A 20256-nucleotide genomic window follows, 5' to 3' on the forward strand; every position below is an offset into this window, starting at 1 on the left:
CCAGCATTTCAGGGGATCTCCCCTCACGCTGCTAAGGGGTGTGCGGCGAGGAACAAAGCAGCCATGTCGTGCAACAGCTACCGAAGATACTGACAGCAGAAAAGTACGTCTTACCTGGCTTATAGATGGGCAAAACGTCTTGTCAGGGCTTCGCTGCGGCAGTTTTGAAGAGAGAAAGGAAAGGAGGGGAAAAATGTTCTCTGGCAAGTGAGAAACGTCTTGATTTTGGGAGATAGGAGAGGAACAGGCCACACCATCCAGTGAGCTGTCTGGCATTTGCTAACCTCCGTTAACTGGTTTCTTTGAAACGTGACCTATTTCCTTGTTGCACAGGAAAGGAAAGAAGAGAAAATAAAAGCTGTGTAACCTTGAAGAGTGAGAGAGCTCTGAGACCTTCTCAGTGCCAGGTCTTCTATGGGAGAATACAGATCAGAGGAAGGTGGTGAAGATCTGGTTTTGTTTAGATGTGTTGAGCGAAGACGTTACCTTGGCAGTACAGCTTTCTGCTCGCCTGTTGAACAGATGTTCCTTGGGAAGTGAGCCCTTTTGCATGAGCCTATCTCTGCCATGTCATGGTATGTCCCTTGGAAGTCGTGAGGTGGTCAGGAGAGCTTAGTCTCTCTGTTGTTCACATCCAGCCCAGGATGAGAGGCCCTTTGTTCAGGGCTTCTTTGTAGTGATGCTGTGTGATGGTCAAGACCTAGTCTCAGGAACCCAAGAAGCTTCTCCTAGGCTGTTTTTTCTGCTCAGCTTGCCAATTAACTGTTTGTAGTGCCAAAACAGCCACAAGACTAACAGCTGGGAACCATCCAACACCAGTCCTACCAAATGCAGTTCCCTCTTGGAAGGGCTTTCAGCTGTTCCTCAAGGGCATGCCTCTCATTCCAGAAGGAAATAATGTTTCATCACCAGCCACGATAAACAGATCATTACCACTTGACAGCTCATTAGGCTGGGAGAAATGGGTTAAGAGATGGAGTTTGGTGCCAAACCATGGGTGACCAGGAAGAAGTGCCGCAGAGCTGTGACTTGAGTGCTTGAAAGCAAAGAGGTTCTCCAACACATGCATGGATGGAGAATCCCCAAAATGTCTCAGTGATGCAGGTGGCAGACTGCGTTGTAGAAGAAGTCAGGACTGGGGCTGTAATTGTAGCAGGCTGAGGTTGCTGATGTTGAAGGCTGGAAAAAAAAAATGTTGTGGTAGGATTACATATGCTCAAGGATAGCTTGCATTTTGCATTATTTGACTGTATGGCATTTCATGGACAAATCCCCTCGAGGAGCCCTTTGTTTATATTTTTGGCATGGGGCTGTACATGATGTTTACTCAGAAATCGATATTAAAGGTGGTTGCAGGCACAAAGTGAGATCCTGAGATGGAAGATGAGTCACCTAGGCAGTTTAAAAGTGTGAAAATGTGGTGTCCCAGCACACACCTTTGCAATGTGAACAGAGGTCTTGCTCCTGAGCACTCAACAAGGCTCACTAGCACACTTGTCCATTGCCCAGAACACTCACAAAGTTTTTAGGCATTGTGTAATAATCTTGGTAATTTTTTTTCAGCTTTGCTTTCAAATCTAGCAGTGGCTCTTTCAAGCTGAAGTGACAAGTTTGGGAGACACCAACCCAATTTTATCTAACACCTGGGGTTAATTAAACTGTTTTTCACTGTTGAGCAATTAGTTTGCATGTTTCCACACTAGTGGAAAATCAGAAACATTTGTTTACAGCTGGTTTTACTTGTAGGTTCTCAACCTGCAGTATTTGGGCTACAAATAAAGCAGAGCAGTTTGTTTATTACAGCAGTAGCTAAAAGACCGAATGGAGCATTGTTGTGTTAGGTACTGTACAAACATAAAAAGGATTAGTCTATGGCCAAGTAGCTAGTCCCAACATGGACATGGGGCCAGGCTGTGATGTAGAGCCAGAGCTGGGAACTCTGCCCAGGCCCTGCAGTTTAGACGTAGCAAGAGTTTTTTATTTTTGTTTTATGTACAAAATGGTTATACAAAATGACCCCGTCAGGCCTCAGCATCATCTCTTATGTGCTTTAATGGCAGCCTTACAAGCCTTAAAATGAGCACTGGCCTCTGAGTGTCGTGCAAACTGGTGCTGCAGCTGGGTGTGCTGGATGCACTTGGGCATCAGCCAGCATCGCCCAGAAGCGATGTGCTGTGTTTGTCTGCAGGCATTGTTCTTTGTTTCTTCTGGGTTGGGTGCAGCATCCCTGCGGGGGTTTCTACCTGCATGGTGCTGAGCCTGGACCTCGCAGGATTGGAGCGTGCAGCCTCTGCCCGGTGTAGCCACACGAGGGTGCAGTGTCCCTGGGCTGCTGAGCCTTGGGGCCAGGGTCCTGCAGCTCTGCTGAGCACAGGGCTCCTCTCCACCCTCAGGGTGAGGGAGGATGCAGGGGAGCTGTGGAGAGAGGATTTCAGGCACCTCCTGGAAATGCAACCTCAACTCCTTATCCTAGAAGGAGGGAGCAGCTGCTTGTCACTGCTTGATGCTGGAGGCAAATTGTAGTTGCTGTCGGTTGCCCCTGAAACTCTTGTTTCAGGCAGGGTCTCATGTCCCCTCTGTTAATCTTGTCCCTTTACCCTTCTCCACTTTCTAGGCTCTCGTGCTTGTGATTGAGGCCTTGGCTTGGGAAGATGTGTGCAGCTTTGTGGTGACTCCATCACCCCTCCAGAGGCAGGCCCAAGCTGGAGCCCAGTTAAGATTAATTCTTGAGCTGAGGACTTGACGTGGCCTGGTCTGAGGACGAGATCTGTAGGGCTGTATTGTTCTCAGGTACAGTCCTGTGGAGGCTTTTGCTCCAGGCACACGCACGGGATCTGGTTGTTTGTCCTTGTGTGTCAGGAGGCTCTAGCGCTGTGTTCAGTGTCCAGGAGGGACTGCAGCCCCGGGTGAGGAGACCACCCGCCTGGAAGAGGGAGAGGGACAGGTAACACAGAGCAGGGAAGATGGGTGTTTGCAGCTTCAGTCCCTCTTAATTACACACCGAGTGTATTTGGAGACAAGCCTCAGCAGACAGAAAGCCCTTAGGATGGCACCAGGCCATGCTTTGAGCAATTAGTTTTTCCTTGGCCAGAAGCGGCACCATTCAATTAAACCCCAAATATTTTGTTTAGCTGTTCTTTTTTGTACGTGCTGTGGGGGCTCAGACAATGGCTAGTGCAGCCTGCGGAGGAAGGAAACCAATCTTTCCACCCAACCAGGGAAGTGGCCAAAAATCCAGCCCAACAATTGCAGTCCCTTTGAACTCCGTTTTCAAGCGGAGAGAGCCAGGCCCTTCCAGCGTGAGCGGCTGTGATGAGGAGTGGCCCTTGCTCCTGTTCTGCGGTGCCCTGGCTGCAGGGGCAGGAGCTCGGGGTGGCCACCATCCGAGGCAGGATCCTGGGACAGGTAGACATCAGATTCCAGTTCCTGCAGCTGCACTTCTGGCTTGTGGCCACATGCTCCTTGAGGGTGAAGGAAGGTGCTGGAGCACGACTTCTTCCACGGCATCTCCTGCTCAGATCATGCTGCTGCTCCGTCCCAGAAGTGGATTTCAGAGGGCTTCAGCCAGTGGAAGAAAATGCATTATGTCTGTGAAGTGTGAGGATACAGCCTCCGCCTCTGGTGCAGCCCTGCGCTTACTGATAGCAGAGGGTATGGGAGAGGATATACTGCAAAAAAAGGACTGATGGCTTCTTGATTTTTTTTCTTAATCCTTTTGCTCAAGCATCCCGTGACCAGTATCAGATTAGGCACAGGGCTGGCCAGGCCTTGGGTTTGACTCTGTGGCTTTCCCTGTCCTCCGTTCCCATCTAACGGCTGTGTGCTCACCGGCCTGCCCTGGGTCAGCCTGGGTGGCACCCAGCACCCTCCCCACGAGCTATGGCTGCAGAGGTCTGCCCTTAGGGCCAGATCCTGTGGCTTTGGCTCTGTACACATGTAGACTTCGCTTATACCTTCCCCTGCTGCTTTCCACCCTCTTGCCTTTCATGCAAATCCTCTCATGCCAAAAGGCTCCCTGGGGGGAGGGTTTTGGGGTTTGTCTGACCCAGAGAGGGGCTCAGGTTGGGGCTCTGCTATCTGATGCTGCAGTCCTTTCCCTGTGTCCTTCCCAGGGCCCTTCTCTATCCAGAGAGAAGCAGGGCAGTTGGGAAGGGTTGGTTTTTGTATTTGCAGGATGGCCAGGTAATTCTCTTTGCCAAGGCTTTACAAATTCTTTCTGATTTCAAGGAAGACTTCAGACAGAAGAAAGAAATGAGTGCCTGCCCTTTATTGTTGGTTATTGTTTTATGTGTCCTGAGAGGGTTTTGTTTTTAAACAAGCAGTATTTTATTATTTGCAGTGTTTATTCTGTTCTTTAGAAATGTATTGTCCTCTGTGGGACACTCCACAGTGGCAGCAGAACAAGAGAAATTATGCATCACAGGAGCCAACAGGGCGAAAATGATGTAACTTGGGAGGGAATGGACTTCTTAAAACACTAACAAATTCTTGAGGGCTTTTTTAAATTCAAAGCCAATACCTAATTGTGCTATAGAGCACAGCTGTTGTTAAGGCAGTTTCATCAGACATGCGCTGGATTTTTAAAAGCATTTTGAAAGCTAGTTATAATGAAGGATGGGAATTTTATTTTTTTGGGGGGGGGAAACAGGGGAGGGGAAATCCTGGCTTGTTTTATCTGTTCTGTCTACCATGTGCCGCTGTCAGCGTGACCCCTGTGCTTTACTGCTTTTATAGGGATGTTTTATCGGCCAGGGAGCTGTCGAGGCCCTGGCCTGCATTGCCTTTGGGGCTCTGTGAGCAGCCGGGTCTGCCTGGGAGGATCGCTGCCTGCTCCTTTGCAGAGGGTTTAGCTGATTAGTTTTATACTGTTGCAGTCAAGACCTGCCTTCTGCACTGATGTCAGCAGTCAGGGCGGGACTTTTACAGCCTTGTGGGTTTGGGATTTTTTTGGATAATCCTGGCAAAATTCCTGAGCAAAGTTTCTATTTTTTTTTGAGCAGCCCCTATACATGCTGCCTCCGAGCCTCTCTCTTATTACTGCTCACTTCCTGAAAGGAGACTTTTTAGCATAGCCTCTAGGTCCAGCGCTGCCTGGGTCTGACAGAAGAAGGTTATTGAGGAAGGCAACGTAAACCTTCAGCCTGGAAACTTTCTGACACCCGCAGGACTGAGGGGGAGAGAGAAGCCTTTGGCTGCTGCTGGGAAAAAGAAAAAAGAAAAAAAAGAAGCTCAAAGAATTAAAAGGGGAAAAAGAAGAAAGAAGGGAAAACGCTAGAAAAGGTAAAACAGTCTTTAAAATTTTTTTTCCAGAGAAAGCTCTTTGAGGTTGGAGTGGGGTGGTCTGGGGTGGAGGGAATGTGAATGTTCTTTGAAATCAGAACCGTCTCCCTGGAGAAGGAATGAGCCCGAAGAGTATTGCATGCTGGAAAAACATTTATGAGAATGAAAACCATGTTCACCCTTCTCCAACATTCAGAGTTTCCATAAAAACGCAGGGTTGTGTTTCAAAGTGTCTGCAGACAGCAGGAGTCAGGCATCTGCTCTCGCGCGCTGTCTCTCTCACCTCCCCCTTTCCCCACACCACTCCACTTTTTATTGCATTAAGCCATCTGATTGCATGTTTGCTGCTTTAAAATAGGATTCTCTTAGGCAGAGCTGCTGTGGGTGAAACTCTTAATTACAGAAAGCAACAGCTACAGTCGCTGCTGCAGAACTACGCGTTCCTTGCTGTCCTCATTCCTGTGAATAGACACGGATTGCACTCCCTCTCCCTCTTTTGCTGCCTCTCTCCATCTTCAGGAGCTGCCTCTTTCCCTCCTGTGCGATGCGGGCAGAGGATTACAAACTGTCTGACCTGAAAAAGTTGCAAAGTCATTAACTTCATGTGCATCACCAGGCATTTGGCACTGTTGCGCTAGTCATATATTTCTTTGCTTTGGTTATATTTTAAAGGGGTTTTTAATAAGATCAATCCCTCAGAACATGTTATTTTAAACATCAAAGTAAATATTGGTGAAATGCCAGAAGATTATCTCATTAGAGCTGAAGGAGCTGTGCTATAAATAGAAAGGAGTTTATAAAATAACCTTGGCAAAAATCTTCCAGAGGGGAAAAATCCACCTGGGGGAGAAGCGTGGAGCTGCACTGGTCTGTGCTGCACTCCAGGGCAGGTACCCTGCTTTGGCGCCAGCTGCGTCTGGGCGGCAAAATTTAATATTTCAAACCGAGGCTCGTTTAGGGGCACATTTCTGATCAAATGTATGCTTGGCTGTGAACCTCAGGGGGCTTTTATTTTCCTAATTAAGTCCGTGCCAATACCCACACTGGCTGGAGATAGCTCAGCTATGCCAGGGAGATCTGTTTCTTATTCTGCTCGTTAATATTGTTGCGAGCTCTGCTAACATGGTGACAGCACACGATCGAGTGCATGATGGGTGATAGGAAGATTTTTGAAGCCTTTCTTTGTTCATTCTTGGTCTCCCTTACACCACAGGCGGTGGAAGGGAAGACGCTTTGTCAGGCTGCCCAGGTAGTTCCTCAGCCGGTGCAGGAGCGTTCCCTCTACTCACCAGTGCTGTGCCCGGACTAGCTTTAAATGCCTGAGCCAAAGAGTCTTCCTCCAGTTCTGGGGAGATGGTTCCAGTGTCATGAAGTTTCTCCATATAAGGCTCACGCAGGCTGTCTCGGTTGCTCCGTCCCTGACGTCCCATTGTTCTGGGCTGGCCCCACTGGCAGCACCCACGGGTAGCACCCTCCAGTTTCCATCTCCTTAATTTGTGAAACCTCCGGTGATTGTAGGTGCGTCTGCTGTTGTGTTCCCCAAGCAGCTGCTTGATGGCGGAGTGGGAAAGGCCTTGTCATCTCCTCTAAATCATGCTTTTTCCAGATAAGACTTCGGGGCTGAACTGTTTCATTTGGCAGAGCAGCGCTCCAATAAGCTGTGAGTGAATGAGCTATCGATGGGGTGAAGTATAACCTTAAGGGAAGGTGTTGCCTGCTCAACATAAACAGTTTCTGCTCCTCATGCGAGAGGCCTTTTAATTACCAACATGCAAACTTGTAACTTGAGAGGGTCTTTTATCGCTGATGGCTCAAGGCCACCCAGAGACTGTTGTGGGGAGGAATAAGTGTGCTTATCACATACAGCCCTGGTCTGGGGACAGCATGGGCTCTGCTGCCTAGAGGAGCTGCCCCATGGAGGGCTTTTCAGTGCAGGTTGCATCAGGCCCACCCAGGAGATGATTCTGTTCAAGCACTCGTCTAAAGCTTATCTGAAACCCCCAACTCCAAAAACCACTTTTCTTGCCAAGTTTCCAGCAATTAGTTCATTCTAAGCCAGAAACACTGCAGGATGTTTGTCACGTCCTGTTCTGCCTAGATCTCAAGTTAACACAAATTAACTTAAAACAAACAGAATTTGAACCAAATTTGTCAAGTTTTCAGAAACAATTCACTAGTGATTTGGATGATGTCAGTTCAAATGTGCTAGAGATATGTAAGTCAAAAAGATCTTTGCTTGACCCCAGCACCCATAGGAAATATTTGCAGGGCAAGCAGTTGCAGACATTTCCTGGGAATCTGTAAGCAGGTCAGATCTCATGTGCAGCTATTGCAGGGTGAGAAGCATAGAATACCACCAGCCTGGGTACAGACTCATTTGTCAAGGCTGTAGGGAGTTTTAAAGGGATATCATCAGGCAAATCTTCCCATCTCAGTTATGGGGAGTGCCTTAAATCAAGTCTGCAACCAATTCAAGTATTGGGAGATTCTCCAGTGAGAACATGTGCCAAAATATTTTAGCTCCATCTGACTTCAGTGGAGCAATGTCAGTGGCACATGTTAAGTGCAGGGTCTCTATTCAGCTGCGCTGCTGCTGCTCTCCTATGTACTGCATTTGCCCAGACGGGGAAAAGACATGCTTGGGATGTGCTGTGGCAGAGTATTCAGCGTCTCTATGCTCCTGTTTATCATCCCAAGTGACCATTACTGCAATTGTTTCCTATTCTTCCACTGTAGCTCCGCTTTTTAAAAGTTCAAATTAATCTATTCCTGTGCAGTTCTACAAATCCTTTTGAACTCAAACATATATAAATCTTTCTTCCAGTTGAATTTAAGGGTGAAATCCTGGCCTCCTGCAATGAGAGTTGTGCTGCTGACCTCAATAGGACCAAGACTTCACCCCGAAGTGGCTTCATTAAAAACCACGGTGAAAATCACTAGCTAGGCCCTATTGGGGTTAGCAGCTGGGCAGCTCCTCTGCATCTAGGCAGGGATAAATGTACTGGGTGGCCTTTGGGCTGCAGCTTCCTCTCTAGGAAGCCACACGTGTTTGTGAGACGGCACATTCTGCTGCACCCTGCCATACCCCACCAAATCCAAACCATCTGGGCCATATGTTTCCCTGAACAGAGAACCTGGAGGGAGGGGAAAAAGGGCCATAAACTCTCTGTGCAGCGGATCTCTTGGAACTCGCTCATGGGAGCCAGAGACTGAAAGCGATCTGCAGATCCTCCAGAGCTGTGAGGGCTGGAGGGAGTCGGGAGCCCCGTGTAGGCTGCAAGACCTCATCCCAGTGCAGAGCTCGCAGTGTGTTCCTCTGTGGAAATGTGTATGAGGGCCTGGGGGTGCTCACTCTCACTATCGTGTTGCCTTGCACCAAGGGGGGCCCCCATGCCTTTGCATGGGCTTCCTGCGTAGCTGTGGTCAACTCGCTTTGTTTTTTGCATTGGTTTGCCCTGCTGTGAAATAAAGTCAGTAGGGAGGGGAGAGGGAGGCCACAGGGAGACTTGGGGTTACAGGGAGGGTTGTAAGGCAGTGGGGTCGTGCAGCCATCAGGGTCTTGGGGGAGAGTTGCGCTGTGTGCTGGCAGTGTTGTGCTCGTACTGCCCCAGGAGGCCGAGGCTCTGTGCTTGCTGCTCAGGGGACAGCCTGGGCCCTGTGATGCCGAAGGTACACAGCTGAGCAGGCAGTGAGGCAGGTAGAGCAGATGGAGAAAGGTGCCTCTGGCCAGCTGGGGCTCCGCTCACCAGGCTCCTTTCTTCTGTGTTGCCATGATGCAGCTGCTTCTCTGATTTCCTAGAAGGAGAGCCTGGTCCAAACTTATTTTTCCATTTCACGGTCTTCCTCTGCAGCTCACTTCATTTCTCTAAGCTGCTTCTGTGTGTGACCCCATGGGACAGCCTGAGTTTTGTCAGTTAACCCTGTTCCGAGAAGCTGATGGGACCAGGGATCTCTGTGGGTCCCTCACTTCACTTCAGTGTGGCAGGACCAAATCAGCAGTGGGGGGCTGGAGATGAGCAATGATGTGAGTTGTCACCCCTGTCTAGGGCTGTGCTGTTGCTGGTGTGGAGTTGGATGCTGCTGTGCCATGAGAACGCTGTGCTGGTGGTAGGACCTGCTGGCCTCTGCGTTCACTGCAGGTCCTGCAGCGCTCCTCACAGCCCTTCTGGGTAACAGGAGCCACTTCAGGTGTCCTCCTTGGGAAGCTTGGAGGGCCTTTCTTGTCTCTCTAGCTTCAGCATGTGAGGCATGTGAGACTGCTCTGTGCCACAGATGTAGGTGGAGTGGTGGACAAGGAACCAGGCTGCAGGGGGTTATAGCACAGCACCTCAGGTCTGATGATCCAGACCCATCTCGGAGTGTTCTAACGCTGATGCAGCACCAGGATGTGTGGGATACAGCCCTACCCTAAGGCCAGGTTGAGGAGGGAGACATTTAGGGGGTGTCACACTTGGCGTGTCAGCTGTAACAGGTCTGCATAAGGTATAGCTGCTTGTGCTGAAGCTTGGAAACTTTGGATCCTCTCTTGACCGCACTGGACCCTGCAGGCAGGGGGGTCTGCAGTGGGACTGATGGCTCTCGTGCAGCTCAGGTGGCTGAGAACCAATGCAGGAGCTGTGTTCCCTTCGAGCTGCTGACTAGAAGGCAGCCTGCTGGTCTGTTTTGTTTGGGGGGGAGCTTAGGCAGTTCTGTAAAAAGCCCACAGCTGGTGTTGGGGCTCTGGATTCACTGGGAAAAGGGACTTTTTGCACGCTTTCTGAAGCTTGCACTCCCCTACGTGCTGCTGATGTGCCTGTGCACACGAGTGGCTGACTTCTGAAATGCTCTCCAGTGTGGACTTTCAGATATCCCGTGTCTGTAATTCTGGACGTTCACTACCTACACAAACACGAGCACAAAATGTGTGCGGAGAGTAGTTGTACAAAGGCAGAAGGCATTTGCATTGACATGGAGATGCCAGATATAAAAATGGCATAGGTTCATGGCAGGCCCAGATTTATCGGTGGCGCTTGATAGCGTGCAGGCAACGTGTGGCTACCAAGCACCAACCTCCGTGCAGGTAGTATGTATCCACACGCAGCGGTGACATCCACCCACATGGACTGCACAGCTGTGCACAGATGTTTGTGGTCCTGGTCTGTGTGCGCGTGGCCAGCATGTGTGTATTTAATATGTATGGTATATGTGTATAATTGGCAAGGGCACCATATGGTAGGCAAAGTGCACTTTCTTTTAATGACTGCTCGGTCGTCTTTTTACTTCTGCTGTTTTGTCCATGGCTGAAGCCAGCAAGGAGAGTGGTGGCAGGGGGCCAGCAAGTCTGGGTCACATGGAGCAGCTCCAAACCATTGCATAAATCCTGTCTGAAAGAGGACCTGCATGAGAACTGGTGGAGTCTTCTCCTTAAAGCAAAAGAAGTCCAAGGCTGGGAGTGCTGTGTTTCTTGGTAGCCACCTTGCCCCTGGCTGAAGTTGGCTGGTTTAGCAGCTAGGTTTGGGTTCAGCCCTGGGGCTCGTTCTGATTATGATACAAGCTGGTGCTTCTCTAATGCTTTCCTGTTGAGGACCTCCGAGCATTTTACCACACTTGGAGAAGTGCAATGACCCCAGCTTTCCAGATAGGGCCAGATCCTTATGTAACAGAGAGATAGGATTTCCAGAAAGCAAAGCAGTCAGTGTCAGAGGGAAGCTGGTGTTCCCAGCTCTCCACTCCTATGCCCTTGCTTTGTGATGGGTTCCTTTTGCCCATTTGCTGGTGAAATTAAAGATCCCGCTGCATTTTGGAGGGAGCAAGGGGGTAATTCATTCCTTTCTTCACTAAGATCGCCCTGAATAGACTTGACTGTAAAACAATTCGTGTGTTTAAAAAGAAGAGAAAAAAAAAAAACCACTCCCACACAGTACTGGAGTGAGCCCAAAGCCCTATGAAGCTTGCTTGTACAAAGGGATCGAGGGTGTGCCCGGCTAGAGCACGGCAGGGCCCGATGCGGAGCGCAGCAGCGAGGCCATGAGGAGGAGCCGGTGGTGGGAAGGCAGTGAGGCTGCTCCCCTGCTCGCCAGAGCCAGGTACCGGGGTGCTCGTAGGGCCATGGAGACCCAGGCTCGTGTCCCTCACCTCTTGGGTTCGGACTGGCAGCATTGGTCTGGATTCCCTGCGTTGATGGTGAGCACCTTTGGACAGGATCGGGTCTTACTTTAAAGCTGACAAAAGCAGCGCCTCTCCTCCAAGCAAACTCCAAAAGTGACCCTGCTGTCACTGGAGATGGGCGCTGCGAAGTGGGGCTGCAAGGGTGGTGAGATGGCACGGCCCCTCCAGGTGAGGTGGGCTGCAGCTACGGCACTGTCCTGTGGCTGCAGGCTGCTGCTTTCTGGTGACTGATGATAACCACGTTTGTTTCTAATTCTTTGCTTGCCATGCCCCCAAAGAGGCCCATCTTGGAGCAGCAAAGCTGATTAAGGTTCAGGCTCTTGTTTTCACTTCTGCAGATCTGTGACTTTTTAACCCATTTTTCCCATTCCTCAGCCCATGGTCCTAGCAGTGAGCTGCCATTTAGCTAATGCTGAATTTTGTTTTTAACCCATAACTTTATTCTAGAGATGAGAAATGACTTCCCACTGGAAGCCCTGTCATGCTGGCAGGCTGGCTGCAAAAAGAGTTCTGCCATCTGCAAATCAGCTTGTTTTCAGCTGAGCAGCCCCTCCAGATACTATCAGGACAGTCTTCTGCTCATGGCCGGGAGGTCTCAGGAACCTTTGACCCCTCACCTACTGCTGGAGGACATGCGGCAGGCAGAGGGGCAGCAACGCTGTTTGCTCTGTCCTAAGGAACCTGCAGGAACCTGCTGAGTGCTGGGGCGATAACTGTGCCCACCCTAGGGCAGTGCAGCAGGGCCAGTGGCCCCTGGCCAGGAGCAAACATGCAGCTGCATTTTGCAGCCTGGTGCCGAGAGGGAGGAACCTGCCTATTTCGACAGTTTTGGGGTGTGCAGAGCCTGAGGAGAGGTGATTTAGGAGTAGTTCATAGGGAAAGGAGGTAGTTTTGTCACCTGTGGCTTTTCTTGTTTCCTGTTCCCTTTGCTTCCCCTCCATATGGCCATGGATGGCGAAGAGGAGCCAGGAGGGAGTGGGGTGAGAGGAAGGAGATGTCCCCTTTGGCCATACAGCGTGAGCGGACCTGGCTGTGCCCGGCTGTGAGGGCGAAGCTCTGATTGCTTTCTGCAGTACTGAGTAGCAGACGTCGTCCTTTCCTCCAATCTGGACCAAGAAGCCGCTAAATTAGGTGTGCAGATCTGCTGCGTAAGAGTTGGTGTTTGATAGGCTTGGCTGCATGTGCAAGAAGGCAGATAATTTTCCTTGAAGGCACTGCATGGCACTGCATCTGGGTATGTGTTTTTTCTCTCTTTCTGGAGCCATCTGTCCTTGTGTTTTCTTATGCTGAAAAGGCTGACCTGGGTGGCTTTTTGCTGGCTTCCTTGGGGCACAAGGAGGAGATGTTGGTGCCAGCACTGACTGCTTGTGCTCTGCTCTCTGGAACGGCCCCAGCAGGTGCTGCTCACACCAGAGTCACCCCCACAAATCGCCTGTTTCACTCTGCCCTGCAGCCAGGTTGCCTCCAATGAAGGTCCCTGCAGTCATGGAGAGGGTCCTGGCCTCCTGGTGAGGGGCTGGCAGCTGCTTGTGGAGCAGCCAACCATGCAACATGGGGATAAAGTGAAGGATGAGAATCCCAGCACAGGGTTTTTGCACTGGGAGCGACCTTGGGGTGGGTTCCTTTCTGGTAAATTGGGATTGCTCCAGGGTCAGCTATGAAAAGAGGATCAGCAGAAAGGAGACCCAAACAGGGCTGCCTGGCAAAGCTCACCAGGGCTTCTAAGGCATTCCAGTCCCCAATTAAACAACTTCCTCAGCACTTGCACTTTATCTGCCACCTGTGCACGCTCATTCTTGTAAACATCTGGAGATGGAGCTGGCAGTCTGGGTGCCTCTGTTGCCTTGTCCCCAGCAGTGCTCAGCTCTACAGGTCAGGCTGTGGCAGGGATGTGGCAGTTTTTGAGTTGAGGCCATGTCCCCTGAGCAAAGCACGTGGGCTGAAACTGGGACAGTCCATGGAGACCACACGGAGTTCTCCTGCCCTGCAGCAGTATTTGTGAAGCAGATTTCAGCCAAGGGTTTCCAGCCAAAACCCATGGGCCTCCGTGAAGCAACAAGAGCAGGTGAAAAGAGGGCCATTTTTGCAGAAAACATGGCCATTTTAGGATCAGTCTCTGAGCTACAGACACTGCGAGGTTCGCAGCGTGGAGTAGTGGGTCTCTGAGAGTGGTGGGCAAGCCTGAGAGGTCTCTGCATGTGTGGGGCTGTGCACTGCAGCCAGGCAGCTGCCCCCCATGGGGTGTCTGATGCATGGGCTTGGTGTGCTGGCCATCGGGAGGGGTTGTGCTGTGGGACGTGGCATCGTGACCCTGGTGCAGCTAGGAAGTGCCGTTAGTCCCATTTTACAGCAGAAAGGCCAGATCCACAAGAGCACCAGGTTTCAGGGATGGTGGGTGCCTGGGGATCTGAGTGGTTTCAGTTTAAAGTGCGTTGTCCAAGGTGATGCAAGATGTAAGTAACAGCCAAGTCGCATAAATCCCGTACCGGCCCTCACCCCCCAGGCTGTCCCTCCTCCGAGGGCTGTGCCCTGGTGTCATTGCCACAGCCAGCTGCTGCGAGGATGCAGGAGCATGCCAGCTACTTTCATTCATTTGTTAACAGCATCGCTAATAGCAGAGCCCAGAACTGCTCTGCTGGGTGAAGCTGTGCCGCCGCAGCTCTCCTCTCACTGTTCACGGCAGCTGACGCTGCACGTCGGGGAGGATGTGTTGGTGGAAGGGCCGGGGCGGGGAGGGGGGCGCATCGCAAGTATTTCCTCCCACCGGGGCATGCTGGAAGCAGAGAGCTGTGTTTGTATTTATTTCTCTCTCAAAAAGGGAAAAGGACACCTGAGCTCATAATTTGCAAAAGTTGGATGAGAAACCTGGAACCCGCTGGGTCCTGCATCTTTAAAAGCATTTAAATTCCTCTTCTCTGCACTAGGAGGCACCTTGAACCTTCCTCTTGGCCCCGGCCAGGGCCCATCTGCTTCCTATTACCTTCCCATAAAGCTGCCTCACCAGCCAAAAAGCCAGGCTTTCAGGGAATTCTGTCTGCAGCCCCGATGTTGAAATTAGTAACAGTTGTCATCTGTTTTTCTTTTTTCTTTTCTTTTCTTTATTCCAGCTTGAATTTTACCCCTCTCCTCCCCCCTTTTTGAGTGTTTTCAGTGTCGGAAGAGGAAACCTTGAGTCCAGCCGCGAGCTCGCGCGGCATCACCTCTCCGCGGTCCTCGTCAGCCCGGCTCTCTGCTCCTGCTGTCCCTGCCGCTCCCGTGGAGCGGGGCAGGCAGCAGCCTCCTCGTGCAGGCGGTTCAGCCCACGGGTTCACACAGCGAAGCCACCTTGGCGCTGGGAGCGGGGAGCGTCAGCCGCTCGCGGGGCGCTTGCCAAGGACAACGAATTCCTCGGGAAGGAGCAAATCGCAACCGGCCCAAGCGAGGGAGGCACGAGACCGGGAGAGGTCACCCCGTATCCTGGGCCTCCCTCAGCCACAGCTGGTCTGTCCCGCAGGACCCTGGGGTCCCTGAGAGTGTCCGTGCCTGCCGACCGCTGCCCTTCGGGAAGCGAAATGTGAAAACTGAGGTTATGGAAAACTTTGTGCATGTTGAAGAAGCCGTGGAGCCCTCGTCCTTCCCGCTTGTTTCCTTTCTCCCCTGTGTTTCTGGTCTGTCTCTTGCATGATACAGGCTCGTTGGAGCCTCGGAAGTCAAGCGCTGCTGGAGAGGGGCCGTGTTCCCCTTGCTGTGTGCAGGAATCGGAGCTGGGGCCCTTCCCCCGCGGCAGCTTACGGGAACTTTGCAGCTGTAATTCCTAACATGTGGTGCTCGGACCAGAGCTCCTTCCCCGAGGTCAGGGGGCTGCAGGCTCTTGGTGCCGGCAGCTCCCTCCCAGCTCTCAGGGCCTGGGGCTGCCACAGGGCAGGCAGAGGGGAGGAGAGGCTGCTGCTGTCGTTCGGGGTCGTGGAGAGGGGGAAGGACAGGAAATAATGACATCCTTGAGGAAGCTGATTCAACAGCTGAAAAACACGAAAAATTAGTAGTGTAAAGTGCAGGAGAAAATATACTTCAGCTGAGCGGCTTTCTGTCCGCAGACCTTGGAGCTGTGACAGAAATTGAAAGCTGGAATCTCAAGCTTTAATAGATTCTGAAAAATGCTGACTTAGGAGAGTGCCGCAGCACGCTGGGCTTTAGTTTCGACTTCTGCCTTTCTCGGTTCACTTTCTGCAGCCCTGCAGGGAATGAGGACGAGCCAGTCCGTGGTGCTTAGCTATGCACTGCTGCTGCCCTCGCTTTGCACTTGCTTTGCCCTCTCTGCAGCACAGCTAGGAGGTGGCACGGTGGAGGACAGCCTGCACTGGGTGGCTGTGGTCTTGGGGCCCCACTCTACTGCTCTTGGCATCCCTGTGTCATGGTGGCAGAGGGTAGAAAGTCCTGCCAGCCCTCCTGCCTCCGCTTCCTGCTTCCATGTGCCGTCGCTGCTGAGTGGAGCAGCACGAGATGAGGCCTTAGCCTTACAGGGTTGTTCTCCAGTCAAGCACTTGATTCTTGTGTGCGCAGTCTTTGGGGCAGCTGCTAGGGGTGTCCTGCTCTGGGCTTTGCAGAAGCCAACCTGGCATGTGGCTGGGGAGACCAACGCAAGGCATCACTGATGGTCTTTGGCCATTTTTAACTGTAAATAAGCAGTTAAAAATCTTAATGCTTAATTATGGAGCTCAAAAACGTGATTTAAAGACACAGAGTTAATCCTCACAACATTTTTTGTCTGGCAGGGAAATACCATTAGGATAGATTCCTTTTCATTAATATTGGGGCAGGAATCACCTCTGATTTCTTAGCATGCCTCACCTGTGTATTCTGGCCTGCAATGTGTTACTCCAGGCCTCTACAGCCCAAGTAATGCCAACTGCATTAGTAAAGACGGGAGAACAGAACTAGAAATAAGTTGCAGACTCCTCTGAGGACGGGAGGTGAAGGGGTCCAGGGCAGGAGTGAGGAGGGATGGGTTTCCCCTGCCCAGCAGCCTGGCTAGTAGCTGGCCTTCGCTTTTCTAAACGTGCAAGAGCGGAGCGGGGCGTTGGTTCATATCATTATTCCCAGTGTTTCCTTAGTGGAATGAAGACCACATGCAGGCCATCCCTATTGACACCTTTGCAAAAACCACTATCCTCTGGCCGAGCCTCACGCACATTCCCAAGCACATCTTCCTTGAGCTCCGGAGTGTCCCCTCCTCACCCTCCTCACCCTGCAGTGCTCGAGCCCCAGGTGCTGCTGTGGAGCTGCGTGAGCTGTAGCTGCGGTACCGATCTGGAGTCAGATGTTGGTATGGGCTTAGCCATGACACCGCCGTAGTTCTTCTGTGGGAATGTCTGCATTTTGCTACGGGGCTTCTCCCAAGCAGAGCATTGCTCTTCAGATACTTGGGATTCTCCAGGCAGTAGATATGTGCCGTGTTCATTGCATACGTCATCTAATCGCTGGATAGAAACAAAAAACCGCAGCTTTATGCAACTCTCCAGCACTATGTGAGTTTTGTATAATTGCCTCAAACTGAGTGGAAATTATTTGCAAGCCAAAAATCTTTCACTGAAGCAATTAGCAAATCATTTTAAATAACAAATACAATTGGAATCTCATGATCCATTTGTGGATAGAACTGAGGGTAATGGTGAGTTCACTGAATGGGTTCATTGTTTTGAATCGCTTCTTTAGGTTTAGCCAGTATTGTCAGAGGGCAAGTGCTCTTCTCTCAGTGCAGGGGTGATCCCTAAAGTGTACTCTAAAAAGCCAGGGAAATTGAAATAGAATTTTTAGATCACCACTTGCTACTACCCTGAATGCTTTCATTTCATATTTTCCTTTTTAAGAAATCAGGTAACTGTTTGTTCTTCCTTGTGGACGTCGTCAGCAGGACAAAGTGTTCCCATTTATTCCGAGCCTCCTTTCCTCCTGCAGTGTGAGGTGTACACCAGCTCCAATCCCAATTCAGGCTGCTGGAGCAGCGCAGGGCTGCACTGTGACAGAGTTTGCCCATGGCAGAGTGTGGGGGTGCACAGTATAACGTGACTTTCTGATGTCACGAACTGGCTCAGTTAGCTGAATTTGCATTTTCTTCACATCCTTTTCTCCCCTTCCTTTTAATTTCTTTCCATCTCTCTTACACTTGCTCTTCCCTTCTCTAGGTTCTGGCTTTCCTTGTTCATCCACACACCGTTTTACCCCATGCATCCTTCTACTCCGTCCTGTTTTCCCTCTCCTCTCCTGTTCATTTGTCACTCTTTCTTCCACAGGGGCAATGCCACCGAGAACCTTTGATTCCAATTAGCCCATGTTGACACCGTTGCACCAGCCTGGGCACAGCGTGCTGCAAAGACACCGTCGGCCTCACTGCTTTGGGGAGCGCGCGGAGTGGCTGAGGATGCCTGTGGAGGAACTGAGGACTCCTGTCTCTACATAAGCAGTGGCCGAGAGAGAGACATGTTGGGACAGCGCCCTTCCAGCTGGCACAATACTCCCTGCACTGAGACAAGCGTCGCTAACTATGGCAATCGCTTGGAGGCTTCTCACGTGGACAGTCATCTTCACCGCAGCCCTCTGCAACTTTCTGGGTTACACGTTCCAGTCGCAAGGTAGGGATTGCTGTGGGGAGGGAGCTGGTTCTGCTTGCATCAGCTGGCAGAAAGCCCTAGTGCTGGCCCCAGGGGAGGCATTAGGGTGACATTGTGCTGGGGAGTGGGTGGAGGCACCCTGACCTCTGCTCGGTGTGCTGCAGCAGAACGCCTACTGCTGAACTTGCAGGTGTTTTCCTTTGGCCTGTGAGGAAAGCATGTGCTTTGCTCTTAGATGTTACGCTCCTTGACTTTTTGCAGGAGTCCAAGCAGTAGGGTCTGTGTAAGATGAGAGCCATGTACAGGCTCAGGAGGCAGAAGGGCCCATGGTAGCAATGGAGGAGGCTCCCCTTCCAGGCAGCTGGAGCAGTGCACCTTTGCATGAGCAGAGGCTTTGCTGTATGTAGGAGATCTGCGTGTGCTTGCGAGTGGTCCTCTGCATGTGCAGGGACAGAGGTCTCTGCTGGAGGTAGAAACGTTGGACACAGCTATGGGCCTGGACAGGTACCTGCTGCTGGAGGAGCAGTTTGAGTTTGTGCACACGTTTCTTTAAGTGATACTGTTAGCAAACATTCAAATCCATTCTGGCATAAATGTTTTATACCTGTCTTATGTCTGTGTCTTTCTGTTGAGCCTGTGTTTAAACACGGATAGCTTGTGTTTTAACACAGATTTTAACACAAGTTTTTAATACAGATAACACAAGTTATCATAAGGAAAGTGGAACGTGGTTCTCCTGCATGTTGGTAGCTTTAATTAAAGTGTAATTAAATTGCTTAATACTAACAGTGTAATTAAATTGCTTAAAACTAACTAGCTTTTGTAACCATTTCTGAAGAGACAATATGAACACTACCATCAGGAGCTAGAGGTAAGAGAGAGAAGGAGAAAGAGCTGCAAAGTTAGACATTTATCCATACAAGGTGTTAATACCTCAGCAATACCAATGCACAACCATAATTCTGAAATCCTGCATGTGCCCAGGTTAACTGCAACAGGGCCAGAGCCAGTGGTAGTCTGAGGCTGTTGCATAGTACAGTGTCATCAGGCTGTAGTTACGATGGCTGTGGGTTGTCTTGTGAAGCCGAACTGGAAAGAGGAACAAAAGCAACCCAAAGCCACGTACTGTCCGGGTCTGAGCACCATATTGTTGCTAAATCCGCCGCACTATCGTATTGCAACTTGCTCTGGGTGAAATGAGAGGCAGTCAAATACAGAGCTGTGCGCTGTGCAGGCGCTGTGCAACGTGCAACATTACACAGGCAGATTTTCTTTAATCTGAAACAAACACAGTTTCTGGTCCTTCTAGCCAAAGCCTCTGGCAGTGCCTGTTGTGACTGTTCTGGGCCTCCTGCATCCATCAGTTCGCACCTCCCTCCATCTGCACTGCCGCGCTCACAGCACTAGCGACTTTGACGAGGACTTTGCTGCCAGATCGCCTCCATCCTGACTCTCAGCAGCTGAAATCCTCTTTCACTCACGAGTCCCTGAACTGTTTGTTAATACACCTCAGTCTGAACCCATGGGCTCGCTGAAATGACACTTATGTCTGCGCTGTCCTAGATCCCAGACTGGGCAGTGGACAAGACTCGGCCCCTGATGCTGTTGGGAGTGCAGTGCCATAGGGGAGGGCAGGCAGCGGTCAAGCCAAGGCTTGAATCACAGAATTGTAGGGGTTGGAAAGGACCTCAAGAGATCATTGGGTCCAACCCACACCCCGGTGAAGCCCAGCTACTGCCCAGCCTCATTGACCAGGCTGCCCCATGGGCCCCTCTCGCTGTCAGAGCACTTTTTTAGGCTCCCTGCATCCTGAACCATTGGTGTCAGGCTGCTAATGATACTCAGCACTTCTCTTCGTGCTGCTGAGGTAGTAAGTACATAATCCTCACAACACCCTTTCAAGAGCGTGAAATAATGTCATCATCTCTTAGCAGTTGGAAGCACAGAGGATAAAAGCCAGTGTTTTCAACAAACCACTGATTTTGGCCAGAAAGAGTTGCCCAGGCAATCCAGCAAGTTAGTGATGGAGCAGGATTCGTGTGCCCCATGTGCAAACTCTAGCTCAGCGTATTTATTTTGTGCAGGAAAAAGATTAAGGTATTACAGTCATAAGCTGTAATTATGTATGTGGGAAACAGCAGCCCAACATTGAAGGCCTTTCCATGTCAGCAGAGATGTAACAAGATTCAGAAGGTAAACAACATCTTGTGTAAACTCAGGCTGTGGTTTTTAACAGCACAGA

General features: G+C 50.8%; 1 protein-coding gene across 1 annotated transcript in view; it reads left to right on the forward strand.

Annotated features, from left to right (window-relative positions):
• The first annotated feature begins 14597 nt into the window (after nt 1-14597).
• The window catches only part of ADAMTS10 (ADAM metallopeptidase with thrombospondin type 1 motif 10), a 42606-nt gene continuing 36947 nt past the window's right edge, over nt 14598-20256 (forward strand). Inside the window, exons 1-2 of the mRNA XM_035570872.2 lie at nt 14598-14992; nt 17697-18035. Coding sequence (XP_035426765.1) covers nt 17948-18035 — 88 coding nt within the window. The 5' untranslated portion in view covers nt 14598-14992; nt 17697-17947. The remainder of the gene's footprint in view (nt 14993-17696; nt 18036-20256) is intronic.

Source organism: Cygnus atratus, chromosome 26, assembly GCF_013377495.2.
Source record: "Cygnus atratus isolate AKBS03 ecotype Queensland, Australia chromosome 26, CAtr_DNAZoo_HiC_assembly, whole genome shotgun sequence".
Taxonomy (NCBI): Eukaryota; Metazoa; Chordata; class Aves; order Anseriformes; family Anatidae; genus Cygnus; species Cygnus atratus.